Here is a 15,259-nt window from a genome sequence, read left to right on the forward strand (position 1 = left end):
CCTGATTTCTCATCTATACAAGCTGGCAGGATTAAAGTCTCTTATCTCGAGGAGAAAATTTTTAATAACCTCATGGACAAAACCTTTGTCCAGTCAGCTCCGACTGACTTAATCTTGTTCTCCAGAGCACACATCAGCATCAGCAGTTAATGCTATAGCATGGCTGCTTGCATGCTATAAAAATGTCTGTGCTTACTTACTTAAAAAGGAATTTTAAAAATATAGTCAGGGAATATTCTTGGGTTTATTTGGAAGCTTTTTTATGACCTAGCTACAACAAAAGAGCATAAAAAATGAAGCCAAAACTTATCACTACTAATAATTCTGACTGATTTTCTTAGACATGCAGGTTCAAACCAGGGAATGGCAAATGTTTTTTTTTTATTTTTATTTTTTTATTTCTGAATCTGGGTATTGGAAATTTTATGCCCACATCAAACACCACTCACATAGTTCTTTATAATTACACTTTTTCCGTTAAAGTTTAACGCAATGTCAGCAGACTTCTTACAAAATGCCTTGCAAATGTACATGTAGCCATTGAATATGTTCACATTTCACATCTTGCAATGACAAGCTTCAGTGTATTTCACTGAGCTGTTATAAAATCTCAACAAAATGACAGTGAAGTTTGTTTTTTATACGACAAAATATGAAAAAATGTGCTATGAATAATGTAAAGAAACCCTGTTATTAAGAAATGTTTTTAGGGTTATGACACGTTTCATTGGTTCACCCTCCAAACACTGCTGCTTCTTTAACTGTACCTCATAACATTCACTAGACTGTGTTATTTAGCTGTTAGAGATTGTGTTAGGTCTAATGCTCTGGCCAATGCTGGTTGTAAAATAAACACACTTTTGCTGCTGGCTGAGTGCTAGACATCCTTTCATTCAGGAAAATGAAGATCTGTTTCTTCATTTGTGTGTTTTTTATCTGAGCCGCTGTTTGAGCAGCGTGCGGTTGAGCCTTGAGGTTTCTTCGTGTCTAAGTATATCTGGTGTTTTATGGAACATTTCTCAGTGTCTGTGGTTACTCCTATTGGGCAGTTCCCCAGTTGAGCTGTGGTTAAAAATGTGAACAAGGGATATATGGGTCTGTTTTCTTGCTTTGGCTAACTTTAGCTTGGTTGAGGCAGACAGATGTTTGAGTAGTAGAGCAAAACTGGACCGCTCTGTTTTCTTTGTGGTCAGAAGTATGAAGGGCCACACTGGTTGAAGCTGACTTACTCAGTGCACTGGTTTTCTGTCATTTTAAAATTGCATAACCAGTCTCTCCCACTGGATTTGACTGGGTGTGTGACTCTGAGGCCAAATAAAAAAAAATCTGTCAAATTACATTAAATAATAATCAGAGCATACACGAGAGAAAGAGAGGGGTCGGAAAAAGGACCACAAGAGAAAAATTAGCTTTTAGTAAAAAATATTTATTAGTCAGTCTCATAAAAGACACTTCTGTTAAATATATTGTGCTACTTTATGTCTTTTTTGAATTATGAAGAAGTGTGAGGACAATTATTAGCTGCTTGAACAGATGCTTTTATTTCCCTTCAATGATTAATGCACCGCCTAATTATATTTACAGTTGCAAACATATTTCTCCATATTACAAATGACAAATTTGACGTACTTATTAAACTATACAATAAATGTAAGTGCTTCCCCCCGTATGCAGTCTGTTTTGTTGTTGTTTTGTTTTGTTTTACAGCACACACAATTTATGCTTAGAGTAACAGTGCACCTGTTTTAGACTTTGCAGAATTGATCACAGCACCAGAGAGGTTGCAATGTGTTTTGGCCATCAAGTTTCATTTAAGTGTGCAGTTCTTAACTGTGTTGTTGGAAATTCATACAAGAACATGGAAATGCATACATGACATTTTCTCGCCACAGGCCTCCATGCACATGCAGCTCCCACACATTTGCATGCATTTCCATCTCTCACGCAGTTTCAGACTATTCGGCAGACATTAATTGCTGCTCCCTGGGGGCTGCGTGTTGAAGAAGTGGGAACATATTCATCAGAGAACAAAAAAAGGCGAGAGCAAAGAGGAGGAATGCTTTGTGTTCCTGTGCAAAGAGGGCTTTTAAACAGTGAAAGATGCAGAGAGAATGATGGAGCCAGGTGTTGGTCAGTTAACCTCTAATGAAGTGGAGAGTCAAGCTCGTCAAATCAATCCTAATTATTCTCCTGCTTTGTTTCTTAAACTGAATTGAAACCTTTCCTCTTTGTCTCTTTCTGCTTAATGTATTACTGCGAGAGAGGAGAAACAAATCTTCACTTCAGCTTAACAAGAGCGCCTCAGCTGCTTCCTGACAGCAGCACTGGGCATCGTGTCTCCTGGGTCAGTGATTCTGTTCAACCCAGATCGAATTTGGATGGACTGGCTGAGCAAGATCCCCTGGAAACTTAACATACAAATCACCATTGGCTCTTTGTTAATTATGCGGCTTCTCCCATAAAGAACTACTAAATCACTGCAAGCAGTAGTGACTCTGGTATTATACAGTACGTATCAGCGTTTTGCAGGGTCAGAAAAAAAGAATGACTTTATGACGGACACTAACAAGCTGTAATGTTGTTTAAAGATTTTAGACAAAACAGAATTTCAGAATTCAAACCCTTGCAAACTGAAAGTAAGAACCAAGGACTGCTTGCTACTTACTTTCAGATGATACTGTCAGGGTTGTGTGTTCAGAGAGTGGTACAATATTCGTTTTATGACACACTTTGTTTTTATTTTCAACCCAATCACCTTCTTTGACATATTTTCTCTGTCGTCCATATGGCTTGAAAACTTCCTACGGCTTTCATTTAACAATCTTCTTGGCACTGCTTCATCAAAGGCAGATTTATGAACTGTGCAGCTATTAGCTGTTCTGTGTCAAATTCTCTCACTTGTCCGAGATCATTTTATGGATATAATGTCATAAAGATGGCTCCACATTGGGTTGTTGGTTGTTTCTTTGCAGATCCTTCAGAGTCCTCACGGTCTTTATGGCTCCATCTTTGAGCCTTAGTCTTGTCATTTTTAGACAATAAATGCGGCAGAGCTCCAAGAGATGTCCAAAACGTAAGATTATGTTTTACATCCAAACCCTGCTTTGAACTTCTCCTCAACTTTCACAATGACTTATGTAATGGGTTCCTTATTCTTCTTAATGCAGTTTGTTCGCTCTTGTTTGCATCAGTTGGGATACTTTACTGTCTTTACATAGGAATTGTAAAGAACAAGCTAAGAATGTTTCAAAATGTTCTCAAATACTGTAATACTTCACAAATGCCAATTTTTTTTTACTGTTGTCTTGATATAGGTGTTGGATTTGAATTATAGCCCAGTGCCTTTCTGTTGGAGTTTTAATGTTCTCCCACTGGCATGTTTGGGTTCTCTCTGGGTATTCTGATTACATTCTACAGTCTAGAAGCATGACTGTAGAAATAGTTGTTTGTCTCTGTGTTGCCCCGTGAAGGACTGATAAACTGTCCAGGGTGCACCCTGCCTCTTGCTCTGTGATTACTGGAGACAGGCACAAGCCCCCCTGCCGCTCTACAAGGACCAGCAGTTATAGAAGATGGATGGATGAAATTCCCCACAGGGATATGTTTAATGCCTTAATACTGCTTTAAACTGAGTGAACTGTATTATTTTTAAACACTAGCTTAAAATAATACATTCATCATTTTCTTCTTTGCAGGAAACCTCGTACTCAGCTTTTCTAACAATTCAGTTTCAGAATGAGATTGAGTATACCCACTGCAAACACGTTTTAAGCAAGGACACGATGATGATGATGATGATGATGATGATGATGATGATGATGATGATGACAATGAACCAGTGTAAAAGTAAACACTGCGCCAATGGATTTGCTCGCTCTCTTTTTCTCTCTCTCTCACAAAACAGACACCCAAAGATACCTGAGACAAATGGACTCTCTGTGCACTGCCAAAGAAGTACAACAAACAAAGATTAGAGAAAATACATCAATTTATCCGCCTCTGTTCTTTATTTACTCCTAAGCTCAGCCTGGGGTGATGGGGACTGCAAACACTCGCGTCTAACTTGCCAACTATTTCCACTATTGCTGATGCTTCCTTTTCAGTGAACACCCCACCGATTCTTCTATAATTACACTAATTGGAGGATCTTATAGTCTGGACATTTTACAGTCCGCTCGGATGCCCTGGACACAGACACGTAGAGTTTCAAGTCCAAGTTGTAGTTACAGTGATGACAATTCATTTGTGGTGACAGTAATAACACTTTGATGATGCCAATTATGCAACAGCCTTTGTTCGTCCCTCACCAGTCTCTCAATCTGACTCTTTCTGCCTCTCTTCTCTTTTCCAACCTGATTCTCTGGGCTATTGTAGATTTTCAGGATTTTTTGAAATCTTTATCTGTATCAGAAGGAAAGAAAATCCCACCTACAAGGATACTGTTAGACTAATTAGCGTTACTATGAGTCAGTCCATTATCTGCTGTTTTACTGATGCACAAGTATTGGATCTCTAATTGCATTACATTTTAAATACATAGGCTTTAATACGGTGTTCACCCATGATTTGCAACTACCAGCTTTAACTTTGCAAGGAATGGTTAAGAAATTGGGGATAATTAACTATTTGTTCAGAAAAGTCTTTGTGAGATCAGACAGTGATGTTGGACAAGGAAATCAAGCTCGTACTCTCCACTGTTATTCACTCAAAAGATGAACTATTGAGTTCAGGCCCTGTGAAAGCTGTTAAATATCCTCTGTTTCAAACTTATCCATGCCCTAATTGACTTTGTCTTTTTGCAAAGACATGTTAGAACTTCAGTCTTGAAAGTGCACAATGCAGTCAGGTAAATATTGTTCTTCTGGCACACCTAACAATGAGGAAATGTCAAGACTGGACTTCTAAACAAGAGGAATGTGACTTTTACTGTTTCTTTATACTCCTGGGGTAAGTCATGATTTCAGTCCTTGTGCCCTAATCGGTGAATGATACTCAGCCGAGCTTTTAATTGTTCAGTTTTGTTTGTAGTTTTTCACGTTTGCTGAATCGCTTGCTGATTGTTTACAGCGTTGAAGGGCATCCTATGTTTGCGGTTGTACTTGTAATTCATGCGGTTGTGTCCGCTGGCAGCTCATGCTACACGATGCGTGACCTGCATGACTTTCACTCATAGGTGGTCTCATCTCATCAGTTTGATTTCGAAGCTGCTAACATGCCTGCCATGTTAACATTGATACATCTGCAGGCCAGTCTGTGTCCTACTCAGGAGGAACCAACGCCCCCGTGCCCACAGTGGCCACAGTGGATGGGTGGGGGGGTGAACTCACAGGTGGGCCTGTGGTTTGAACTGCTCTGAGCTGCGAAAGTGATACAGTATTTCATGTGCGTGCAACAGACAAAAAAATGATAAATAGAGGTTTTGTTGGTGAGCTGCTATGCTGGGTGGTGCTCTCTGGTCTTTCTTTTGTCTTCTGATTGATGGCTCCCATATATTAAGGGAGGAGGTGTACAGTGTGCGGGTGTATCTGAAAGTGAAAATAGCACCCCCGCCCCTCTTCCCACAGGGTGTCCCTCTGACAATCTCCTGTCCTGTCTCAGCCTACAGAACTCTGTGTGTGAACTCTGCACTGCTTCAGTCTCACACAGTTTCTACATTGAGCAGGAGGTCTGCTTACAGTATCTGTAAGCCGTATAGTGCAAACACATTCACAGATGAAAGATGTAGACTCCTTTTGGTCCTAGTGAGCCTCTGTCAAGTAGGTGGATTCAAAGCTCCATGTACATGAAAGTAGCTTGACCCTGTTTCTCAACTGTCAAAGGATTCTGACCCTAAAGACAGCAGAAGTACAAGGTGTAAGAAAAATACACAGACAACCAGCTCTGCTCCTTGTTAAAAAAAAGTTTCAGCAACATCCCACTTTTCAGCTTCACTAGATAAAGATGTCAAAAATAGTATAAAGATCTCAGCCAAAACGTCTGAGAAAAATTGATCTTGAATAAGAATCTACTCACAATTTTACACCCATTGTAAAAATTAGTTACATTAAATTTGCTTTCTTTTTTTTTGCATTACATAAATAAATGCATTTTTTTAATTCGCAATTGGATTCAAAACTGAATTCCTTTCTGATTTTAGTTCTATTTTAGTGTCATGCTGCATGCATGAAGGTTTGCACGAAAGGACAGATCACTGTAGAGTCCAAGACAAGCTATTTACTATTTTAATCAGATCTATTCAGCTACATGTACATGTCTACCTATGGTGAAACTAAAAAATAATACTCAGGGATCCACGCCATCTTAGCAGGCAAGAGCAGAGCAAAGTGTAGATAAACCATGGCTTTCAGACCAACGAAAAGAAAATATATCGACACTCTTTACCAGTGTACGAGAGAACTATCCATCCATCCATTTTCTTGCACCCTTGTTCCTTAATGGGGTCAGGAGGGTTGCTGGTGCCTATCTCCAGCTAACGTTTCGGGCAAGAGGCGGGATACACCCTGGACAGGTCGCCAGTCTGTCGTAGGGCAACACAGAGACACACAGGACACACAACCATTCACACACACATTCATACCTAGGGGCAATTTGGAGAGGCCAATTAACCTGGACTGTGGGAGGAAACCGGAGTACCTGGAGAAAACCCACGCATGCACAGGGAGAACATGCAAACTCCATGCAGAAAGACCCCAGGCCGGGATTTGAACCCAGAACCTTCTTGCTGCAAGGCAACAGCTCTACCAACTGCGCCACTGTGCAGCCCGAGAGAAATATATATCAATAAAATCGATGCTGTCGGAATCGACTGGTACAAACAGAAAATGAAAACATATCAGAATATGTGTTCAAGCTGCCTCCATCTCTTAACGTAGTCCAATACTCAATGAACAGGAAGAATGCCAGTGTTTAAACGGCTTTGTAAAGGACGTACGAACTCTTCCTTTCAAGGTTCTGGTGACTGGCAGAGTAAGTACATGTAATATACACGTATGCTACCTGTCCGTGTTAGCTTGCAGATAAAAGCTACCTCAGCTAAGCCAAATTTGCTAGCTCGGCAGTACGACAATAAATATTATTTATCTTGATGTGGGTAGGGTACTCAAGAATTGTAATAATAACAATAGTCGTAATGTACTTATGCTGTTTATAAATTAGGTGGGAAGCTCCGCTTGTGGCTTTTTTATTGTTGTCATAGCAACTCCTTAGCAGCCAAGGGCGTAAATCCCATGTCATTATTGGGCGGGACCATAAACAGGAATATTTCTTAAGACCAATTTTGGGGGGGGTCGCCAAAGTTGCAGTGAAATGTAACACAAAATGTGGTTTAAAAAGTTTTTAAACCACTACAACGGCAAGCTGCAGGACCAAAATGACTATATACACATCAAACATGTTTTTCTCAGTAAGCAACCTGCTGAGAAGTAAAACTAAAATTCGGATGTTGCTTAGATATGAGTTTTGTTCAGTCTCACTGATTTAATCTCTGCTACACCTTTACAAAACTTTAAGGTTCTAAATAAAAGAGCTTTAATGAGTAAAATTCCTCATAAACATTGATCAACCTCTTTTTTTTCCATTCAGAAGTTTTCAAGAACTGCTAAGAAATTCCATCAGCTTGTTTTTTAAACATGAATCCCATATCTGTGTAGAAACTTTTCTTGATTATTGCTTGTCTTAGAGAATAGAGAGGCATAATTTGCTGTACATATTACACTGCAAGCTTTCATTTTGGGTTTTGTTTTCACAACCATGCTAATTGGCAGCAACTAGTTGCTTGGCTGGAGTGTAAGGGGATTCCTGGGTGAAGACTGCAGTTTTTTTTTTTTTTTGGTTGTTTTTTTTTAGTGCCAGAGACCAGCATTACTTAAAGCTCTTTAGAAAACATCTGATGGAGTCTCTTGAGTGCTCCCAGATTGGCAACGTGAATTGCAGCTTTCATGGAGCGGCTTGCTCTAATGTATTTTTGAGAACCGTATGCTGTGTGTCTGTGTTTACTTGTGTGTGCGCGTGTGTGTCAAAGTGGGTTTCTTACATGCTTGTCAGCATATATGGGTTAAAGACTTGGCTTCACTTTGTTTTCGTGTGCCTGTGCAGTTGTGGCTGAAAAGGTAAATAATTTGAAGCAAAGGCAGAAAATCAGCCACATAAAAACAGATGGGTGTATTTCGGGGATTTTTTTTTCCAAAGTGATGTCTCAATCCTTTGCAAAGCTACTGTAGGCTCACATTTCCACTTATTTATGTACAGATAGTGGCGTATACAGCAAAAATTTTATCGTGCTTACTTTTTTAAGTGTGTTTACCCCATGGTTTTGTACTTTTACAGCTGTGTGATATAATTCTACTATGTAAATGTTTAGGTTTGAAATACAATCTTTTCACAATTCTGCTGTCCTCATTTGAGAGTTAGGGCAGAGTATTTTTTTTTTTCAAACAGCGCTGAGACATTTTGCTGTTTGCCTATAGTAAATAGAGGTTCATGTTGAAGTTTGGCTTGCAAGAGCAAAAAATAGGCATGAAGTTATCACTTCTAAAAGAGCTTTGAACAGTGGTTTTACTGTTCCTCAGAGAAACGGTGCTGCAGCACTCTGTCTCCCCCATGTGGAGCCTTGTTGGATCCTGTGATTAAGTACAAGTGCTTTTCCTGTCGGTGGTCTAATATGGTCATTGATGTGGAGAGAAGATATGTCAGTGTTTTTGTAGACAAGGATTAATTTACACGAAATCCAAAGATGATAAAAAAAATCACAGTTTCCTATAAGCTTTGCATCTTTCTCTTTTGGAACTATCCCCTCTGGGAAGATGAATTTGTATAAGAGTGACACTAAATTGGATCGAGCTATGTTAAAAAAAAAAGAGGAAATCATTAAGTTTGTGGTGCTTTATGTTGTATTTAATATCTTTTGTCATCTCCCCTCTTATTCTCTTGCAGGCATGAAACGTCCTTTCAGCCCGTCGTCTTTTCCATTTCCTGACCTGGAAAGGAGCGGTGTTGGCAGGGAACAACTTATTCAGATGGATAGCGAATCTTGCTTTGAGATCCAGGATGAAGGCGAAAAACTACATGACACATCACATGGGGGCACTCGGCACTCTCCACCCTGCAGACCCAAAAGAGAGCGGAAGCAGCGGACCTACACTCTGTGTGAGGTCTGCAACATCCAGCTGAACTCAGCTGCCCAGGCCCAGATTCACTACAACGGCAAATCACACCAAAAGAGGCTGAAGCAAATCAGCAGTGGCAAAATGCCAGGAAACACAGGTAGGCCCCCAGGAGCTGCTTGGCTGACCACTTCTTTAGCTGCAGAATGAGGCCTAACTCAATTTTTTAGCTCTGCCCAGCACAATAGAGCCATGCAGATTAACAGAATCCCACACAGTGATCACAGTGCAGAGTCACGAGCCTCCGTGCACGCATACCCATTACTGCATACAACAGAAGTTAAACAAATTGGATCCTGTTTGCAGAAATGTGTTCAGACAGAGCCTTGGGGTGAGGAAACAAACCCACAAACACACTGCAATGCAATTGGAGCAAAGCAAAGTCAGCAACTGAGGAACTAATTAGGAGCTCAATGTGTTGATGTTTCTAGGAGTAGAGCTCCTAGAAATGTCTCACTTTAAGAGTAAAGTGAGACGTGTTATTTTTCATTCTCTGCAGTGTCATTTACAGGTCTGCTGAACATAACAGTTGAATCTATTACCTTATATTTTTGTTTGGAATAATTAACAAATCAAAAGTGTATCAAAACCTGGAAGCACTGATAAACGTTGTTGTTACCAATAACTCTGAGAGAGAGGTGGAAACATCGTGCAATAGAAAAGAGTAAGGAACAAGTTTGCCACCGCACTGTTATATCAATATTTAACAATATATAGAAAGCATAATTTCTAAGTGTTGTTCTAAGTGTTTCATGCAACTTTAACCACAGGTTGACAAAATTTGAAGAAAAAAAAAATTACAGATGTAAAATTGTGGTACTTTTAAACATGTGAATGTTTCACTGTTTGATATGAAACGTGTTGCATTACTTACCTTTGATCATTTGTTTATGATGTCATTTGTTTATCCAAATGTTGAGATTTGCAAGAATGAAGTCAGCTTGCTCAAGTCGAGAGAACAAATTTTCCAGAACTTTGTCAGACACTAAGCCCATGTGTTGCGGTCTAAATTCCCTGTTTTGGTACACTGCTGCAGGGGATGCAGAGTGCATATAAAAAGATGTGTTTTTTTTATGTTGGGGTGTGTATAAGAGGACATGCTGCAGTTGTGGTTCGCAGATTCTCTCTGACACACAGTCACAATCATGCAGCCTTATCTCTGCTCACCTTCTGCTGACTCCCTCAGGCTGCCGGCTCTTCGGTGTCCTCGACTCCACCACATCTCCTGTGCTCTGGATGTGTGCCTGTGTATACGTGTGCATCCTGCACGCCTGCCTCTGATATTTTTAGAATTTCTAAATGCTACAGAGTTAGTAGTTTGTGCTAGGGAAATAGAAATACATGCCTCAGTGCGTCCATGTCTATGTCAGCCTTCATGTCATTTGTAAAGGTGGTTTCTGTGGCTGGTATAGATGCTAACATGGTGAGAGATCACAGGGCTTTAAGAGCAACCAAGAAAATGTAAATTAGTTTATGGTGTATATGTAGCATGCAACGTGTGCGTGCTACTCCCAGCACATTGTTTCATGTCAGCTCATGTTTGCCTTTCTCTCTGCTTCGCTGAGCTGACAGTGGGTCCAGGCTCTTCTCTCTTTCCCTTTTCCCTCTCTCCCTCTGGCATGGATACCAGACATGTGGAGCAGCCATTCCTTCGGAAAGATGAAAGTCTGAATGTCTCGGCGATTAAAAGATTTCATTCAGTCATTACGGAGAATATGCTGGGAAGCTCACTGACAAATCTGATTGGCGATAACTTCGCCAGATGTTAAAATTAGAGTCATGTTTTATGATGAAGAAACATGGCTTTGCTAAATGCTAGATTTCATAGTGAATGCTAAGCTTGTTTGTGGGCTGAAGATGGTTAACATGAAGCAAATCCTAAGACATCACATTTTTGAAAAAGTTTTGTTAAAAGTTCATTCTGTTAATAATGATCTTGTCACATTATTGTGCATCTGCCTTTTGCTTCAGTGGGGAAGGGACACCCGAGAGCAAAGAAAGATAAGTCTGTGCCAACACCTGAGTATGCATTGCACACTGCAGAAAAGACAATTGGATCTCTAGATAATAGGTAGCCAAGGATTTTTGGGATGTGTGCTGCAGAATAAAACAATTGGGACACAATTATTTCAACTATAACCCAATAATAATATAGATCTATCTGATGCTATTCCATGCTCTATGCACCGATGAAGATATATTCAGCTCTGCTGTCAGGTGTTTAAATCTAAAATCAAAACTGACTCTTTGACCTGCTGTGTTTTCTTTTAATCTGGCAAAAAATATCTGATCACTTGGGGAAGTTAATGGAGCACTGACATTTAATTTTATGATGGTCAGTTGATCCTTAAATATGAAAAGAAAACAAGATGGTGAGTGGACCACAAAAATACTGCTCCCTGTCTTGACCCCGTGGCACATGCATTCTTCAAAGACATGACAGAACTTAATGTTCCACAGACTCAATTTTCTCACACTTAGACCCCTGTAGCCAGGGCTTTTCAATATGCCTGCATGCATTGCATGATAGAAAATAGTCTTCTAGAGGCTTAAAAGAAAATCTATTACAAGAAATTCATTAATTCACGAGTGACCTTATTTACAAAATGACATGCGCTACGGGTGCAATGAGTTACAGTATAGAGTTTACAGTTCCTTTATGAGTGCAAGAGTGGCAGAGCTTTGCGATAAAAATTGCTTCCTCATCTTGTTTGTTGGTTCAAATTATGTTCGGAAATAGCAGCACCCGTTTAAATGCTGTTGGTCTTGCTCCTTAGCTTACTGGTGTTTATAGTGTTAATGTACACAATTATATATACTACACATCAATGAGCTGTGAGCTCCAGTCCAGTGATACGCTGTGTTGCTTTCACCACTGCGCAGAATGTCATGTTCAGCGTCCGTGTCGATAGCACAACACAAGAGGAGAGGGACATTGGGCTGACCTGAATTCATAATTCTAACATTCTGACATTTTTTGGTCATGTGTCTTTGCTTCTGTTGTGTTAATCTTCAATAAGTATGAATGTTTTCTTTATGAGTGGAAACAGATTTTGCTTTGATTTTGTTGTGCTCTTTTATTGTTTAATTCTCCTGATTTATTCACATTTATCGTGGTGTGAATAAATGCTAATCTAGGTAGTTTGTCTTTTTTAGTGTTCTGTTCTGTGACTAACTGTGGCTTTTTCTGTTTTACTAAAGCATGAGAAACTGGATTGAAGCCAAGGATTTTGTGCATGAGTGCATTTGAACATCTGCATTTATGTTTGTGTTGCCTTGCGATTTCCCTATTTTTCTGAAATGTTCTGTTTAAATGCCTTTGAACACAGATGTGCTTCCATAGACTTTGTAGTGTATATATTAGAAGTTCAGTGTGAGTATTCCTGGATATTCTATTAATGAAAAGCCTAATCATAAATGTAAATGTGGATGTACCCTGTTTGTAGTTTCACTGGGCTGCCTTTTCCATGTGGATGTCACGATTTCTTGAAATTCGACGTGGCTTTGAAGTCATGTGCTTTTGTTGCCATTTCCTCACCTCCGGTCCCCTCTCCTCACTGTCCTTCCCTCGCTCTTCCTCACTTTGCCCCAGGGTGCAGCCCCGCTTTGTAGCAGCAGCTCAGACTCTGAGAAAAGGTCGCCAGGCAAGCCGGGCCGACACGCAGAGCTCTGTGTAGCAAAAAAAACATGAGGTCTGGCATCTATAAGGCCACCAAGAGGGGGCATATCTCTCAAACGCCATACAATGTTTGTGTTTATGTGGGTTCTTGCAGGTCAGCTTCATGTGTTTGTGGAGAAGGCCATTTGACTCTAACTATCAGCCCTCATCTGTTTTTTCTGATACATAAACCTTTGCTGCCATCGCTCCTGCAGACATATCTGCTAAATGAATTGAACTGTTGGTGAGTTTACTAAATGTCAGAAAATATCAGGCCGTTTATTCAGCATCTTGTCAGCTTGGTCACCATCTTGTTTGGTGACCAAGGGGTCATGCCTGAAAAAGGCATGACCCCTTTTTCAGTCAATTTTAACTGTTTATCTCAAAGTCTGGATATAACGGAACACATTTGTCATTTCCCCGGGTTTGCAGGAAGTGTGTGGATATTTACACCAGCTACAACTCAGTGCATTTGGACATCTATTCACGGTGAAGATGTTTTTATGAAGTTTCCCTTGAGCATCAGGATAGCGGCAAAAGTGATCAAAGTAACTTTGAATGTATTTTGCTGTTGATGACAGATGGGTTCACTTAAATATTTCAGCAACTGCTGATTGGAGTTTTACACACAATCGTCTATTGGGTTTACCAAGAATAATCAAAAAAAGAAAAGAGACAACAGCAAGCGAACTGCAGTATGTTTGCAAACTTACCTTGTAATTAGAGGTCAGAATGAGCAGACTCGTTTAAGATGATAGAAAAGTAATCGTAGCCCAAGCAACTGCTAATTAAGACAAAACATTCTCTGAGTCCACGACACATTAAACCTTAAGTCAGATAAAGGAGACCACACTCAGTTTGTAGACCCTGCCATTTTTGGCCCATTTTGGGTGAATTTTCAACTTGTGACAGTTTTTCGGATGGGGCTAAATGTTGGCTTAATTGTGTGTTGTGCACTGTGGAGTAAACAATGGGTAATGAGAAGCGATTAACACCTTAAAACCAGATCCCAATCAGCAAGCATATGGTCGCTTGAAAATCAAACCTGTTTGAAATTCTGGTCGCCACTCATGAGGGTATAACACTGTTGAAGTATCACCAAGAGGCAAATTTACCTGAATCTCTCACACTGTGGGTGTGCCAACATAAGAGCAGGAGTGAAAAAGGAGCTTTTCTGCACTTTTGTCTACACAGAACAGCAAGGATTGTCAGAGAAGCGTGTTTGTTTTTACTGAACATTGTCTCATTCTAGAGTGACCATCTGCTCACTTCCAGGTTTTTCTTCTTCCTCTTCTTTGTAGTTTCGGATTCAAGAGTCTGACGTGTCGTGTTCCCACATGCAGTGTGAGCAGTCAGGTCGTATCAGAGCATAAGTTGTACTGTGTGAGAACATGATTCGTGGGTTGTGAATGTTTGAGCTTACACGTTAAGCAGGAGCTGAATAAAACTACTGAAAATACTGTACAGTGTATACGTAAAACAGACGTTTGGTTTGACAAAGTTGTACTAAAACAGAAGGGAAAAACATTGCTGCTCTGCTCTTCTAAAATTGAGCTGTAGCATTTAAAAGCTAGGGTGAAAACGACATTAAGACATGGCTCTACCTTGCTTTTTTATCAATAGTTTAGGTTCCTGGCTGGTTTTGACACTGCAGCCGACCTGAGTAGGTATCACATGATCATCCTTCGGTAGTATCCTCAGTCACCAGATCTCATTTGAATAGAACTGAGGGTAAATTCACATATTTACAGCAACAAACCAAGAGCAACTTTGTGATGTTTCATCCATCCATCCATTTTCTTCCGCTTATCCGGGGTCGGGTTGCGGGGGCAGCAGCTTCAGAAGGGAGGCCCAGACTTCCCTCTCCCCAGCCACTTCTTCCAGCTCCTCCGGAGGAATCCCAAGGCGTTCCCAGGCCAGCCGAGAGACATAGTCCCTCCAGCGTGTCCTGGGTCTTCCCCGAGGCCTCCTCCCGGTGGGACGTGCCCGGAACACCTCACCAGGGAGGCGTCCAGGAGGCATCCTGACCAGATGCCCGAGCCACCTCAACTGGCTCCTCTCGACGTGGAGGAGCAGCGGCTCTACTCTGAGTCCCTCCCGGATGACCGAGCTTCTCACCCTATCTCTAAGGGAGAGCCCAGCCACCCTGCGGAGGAAACCCATTTCGGCCGCTTGTACCCGTGATCTCGTTCTTTCGGTCATGACCCAAAGCTCATGACCATAGATGAGGGTGGGAACGTAGATCGGCCGGTAAATCGAGAGCTTCGCTTTTTGGCTCAGCTCTCTCTTCACCACGACGGACCAGTACAACGCCCGCTTCACGGCAGACGCTGCCCCAATCCGCCTGTTGATCTCCCGCTCCCTTCTTCCCTCATTCGTGAACAAGATCCCCAGATACTTAAACTCCTCCACTTGAGGCAGGACGACCCCCCTGACCCGG

The 15,259-nt window shown here is 40.9% G+C and overlaps 1 protein-coding gene across 3 annotated transcripts in view; it reads left to right on the top strand.

The window, feature by feature from the left end:
• znf385c (zinc finger protein 385C) overlaps positions 1–15,259 on the top strand; it is a 139,469-nt gene that overhangs the window by 29,051 nt on the left and 95,159 nt on the right. For all 3 annotated transcript variants that reach the window (XM_008417065.3, XM_008417064.3, XM_081610178.1), the window contains exon 2: positions 8,932–9,261. In XM_008417065.3, the coding sequence (XP_008415287.1) occupies positions 8,934–9,261 (328 nt within the window). In that variant the 5' untranslated portion in view covers positions 8,932–8,933. The remainder of the gene's footprint in view (positions 1–8,931; positions 9,262–15,259) is intronic.

Source organism: Poecilia reticulata, chromosome 8, assembly GCF_904066995.2.
Source record: "Poecilia reticulata chromosome 8, P_reticulata-male-v2, whole genome shotgun sequence".
Lineage (NCBI taxonomy): Eukaryota > Metazoa > Chordata > Actinopteri > Cyprinodontiformes > Poeciliidae > Poecilia > Poecilia reticulata.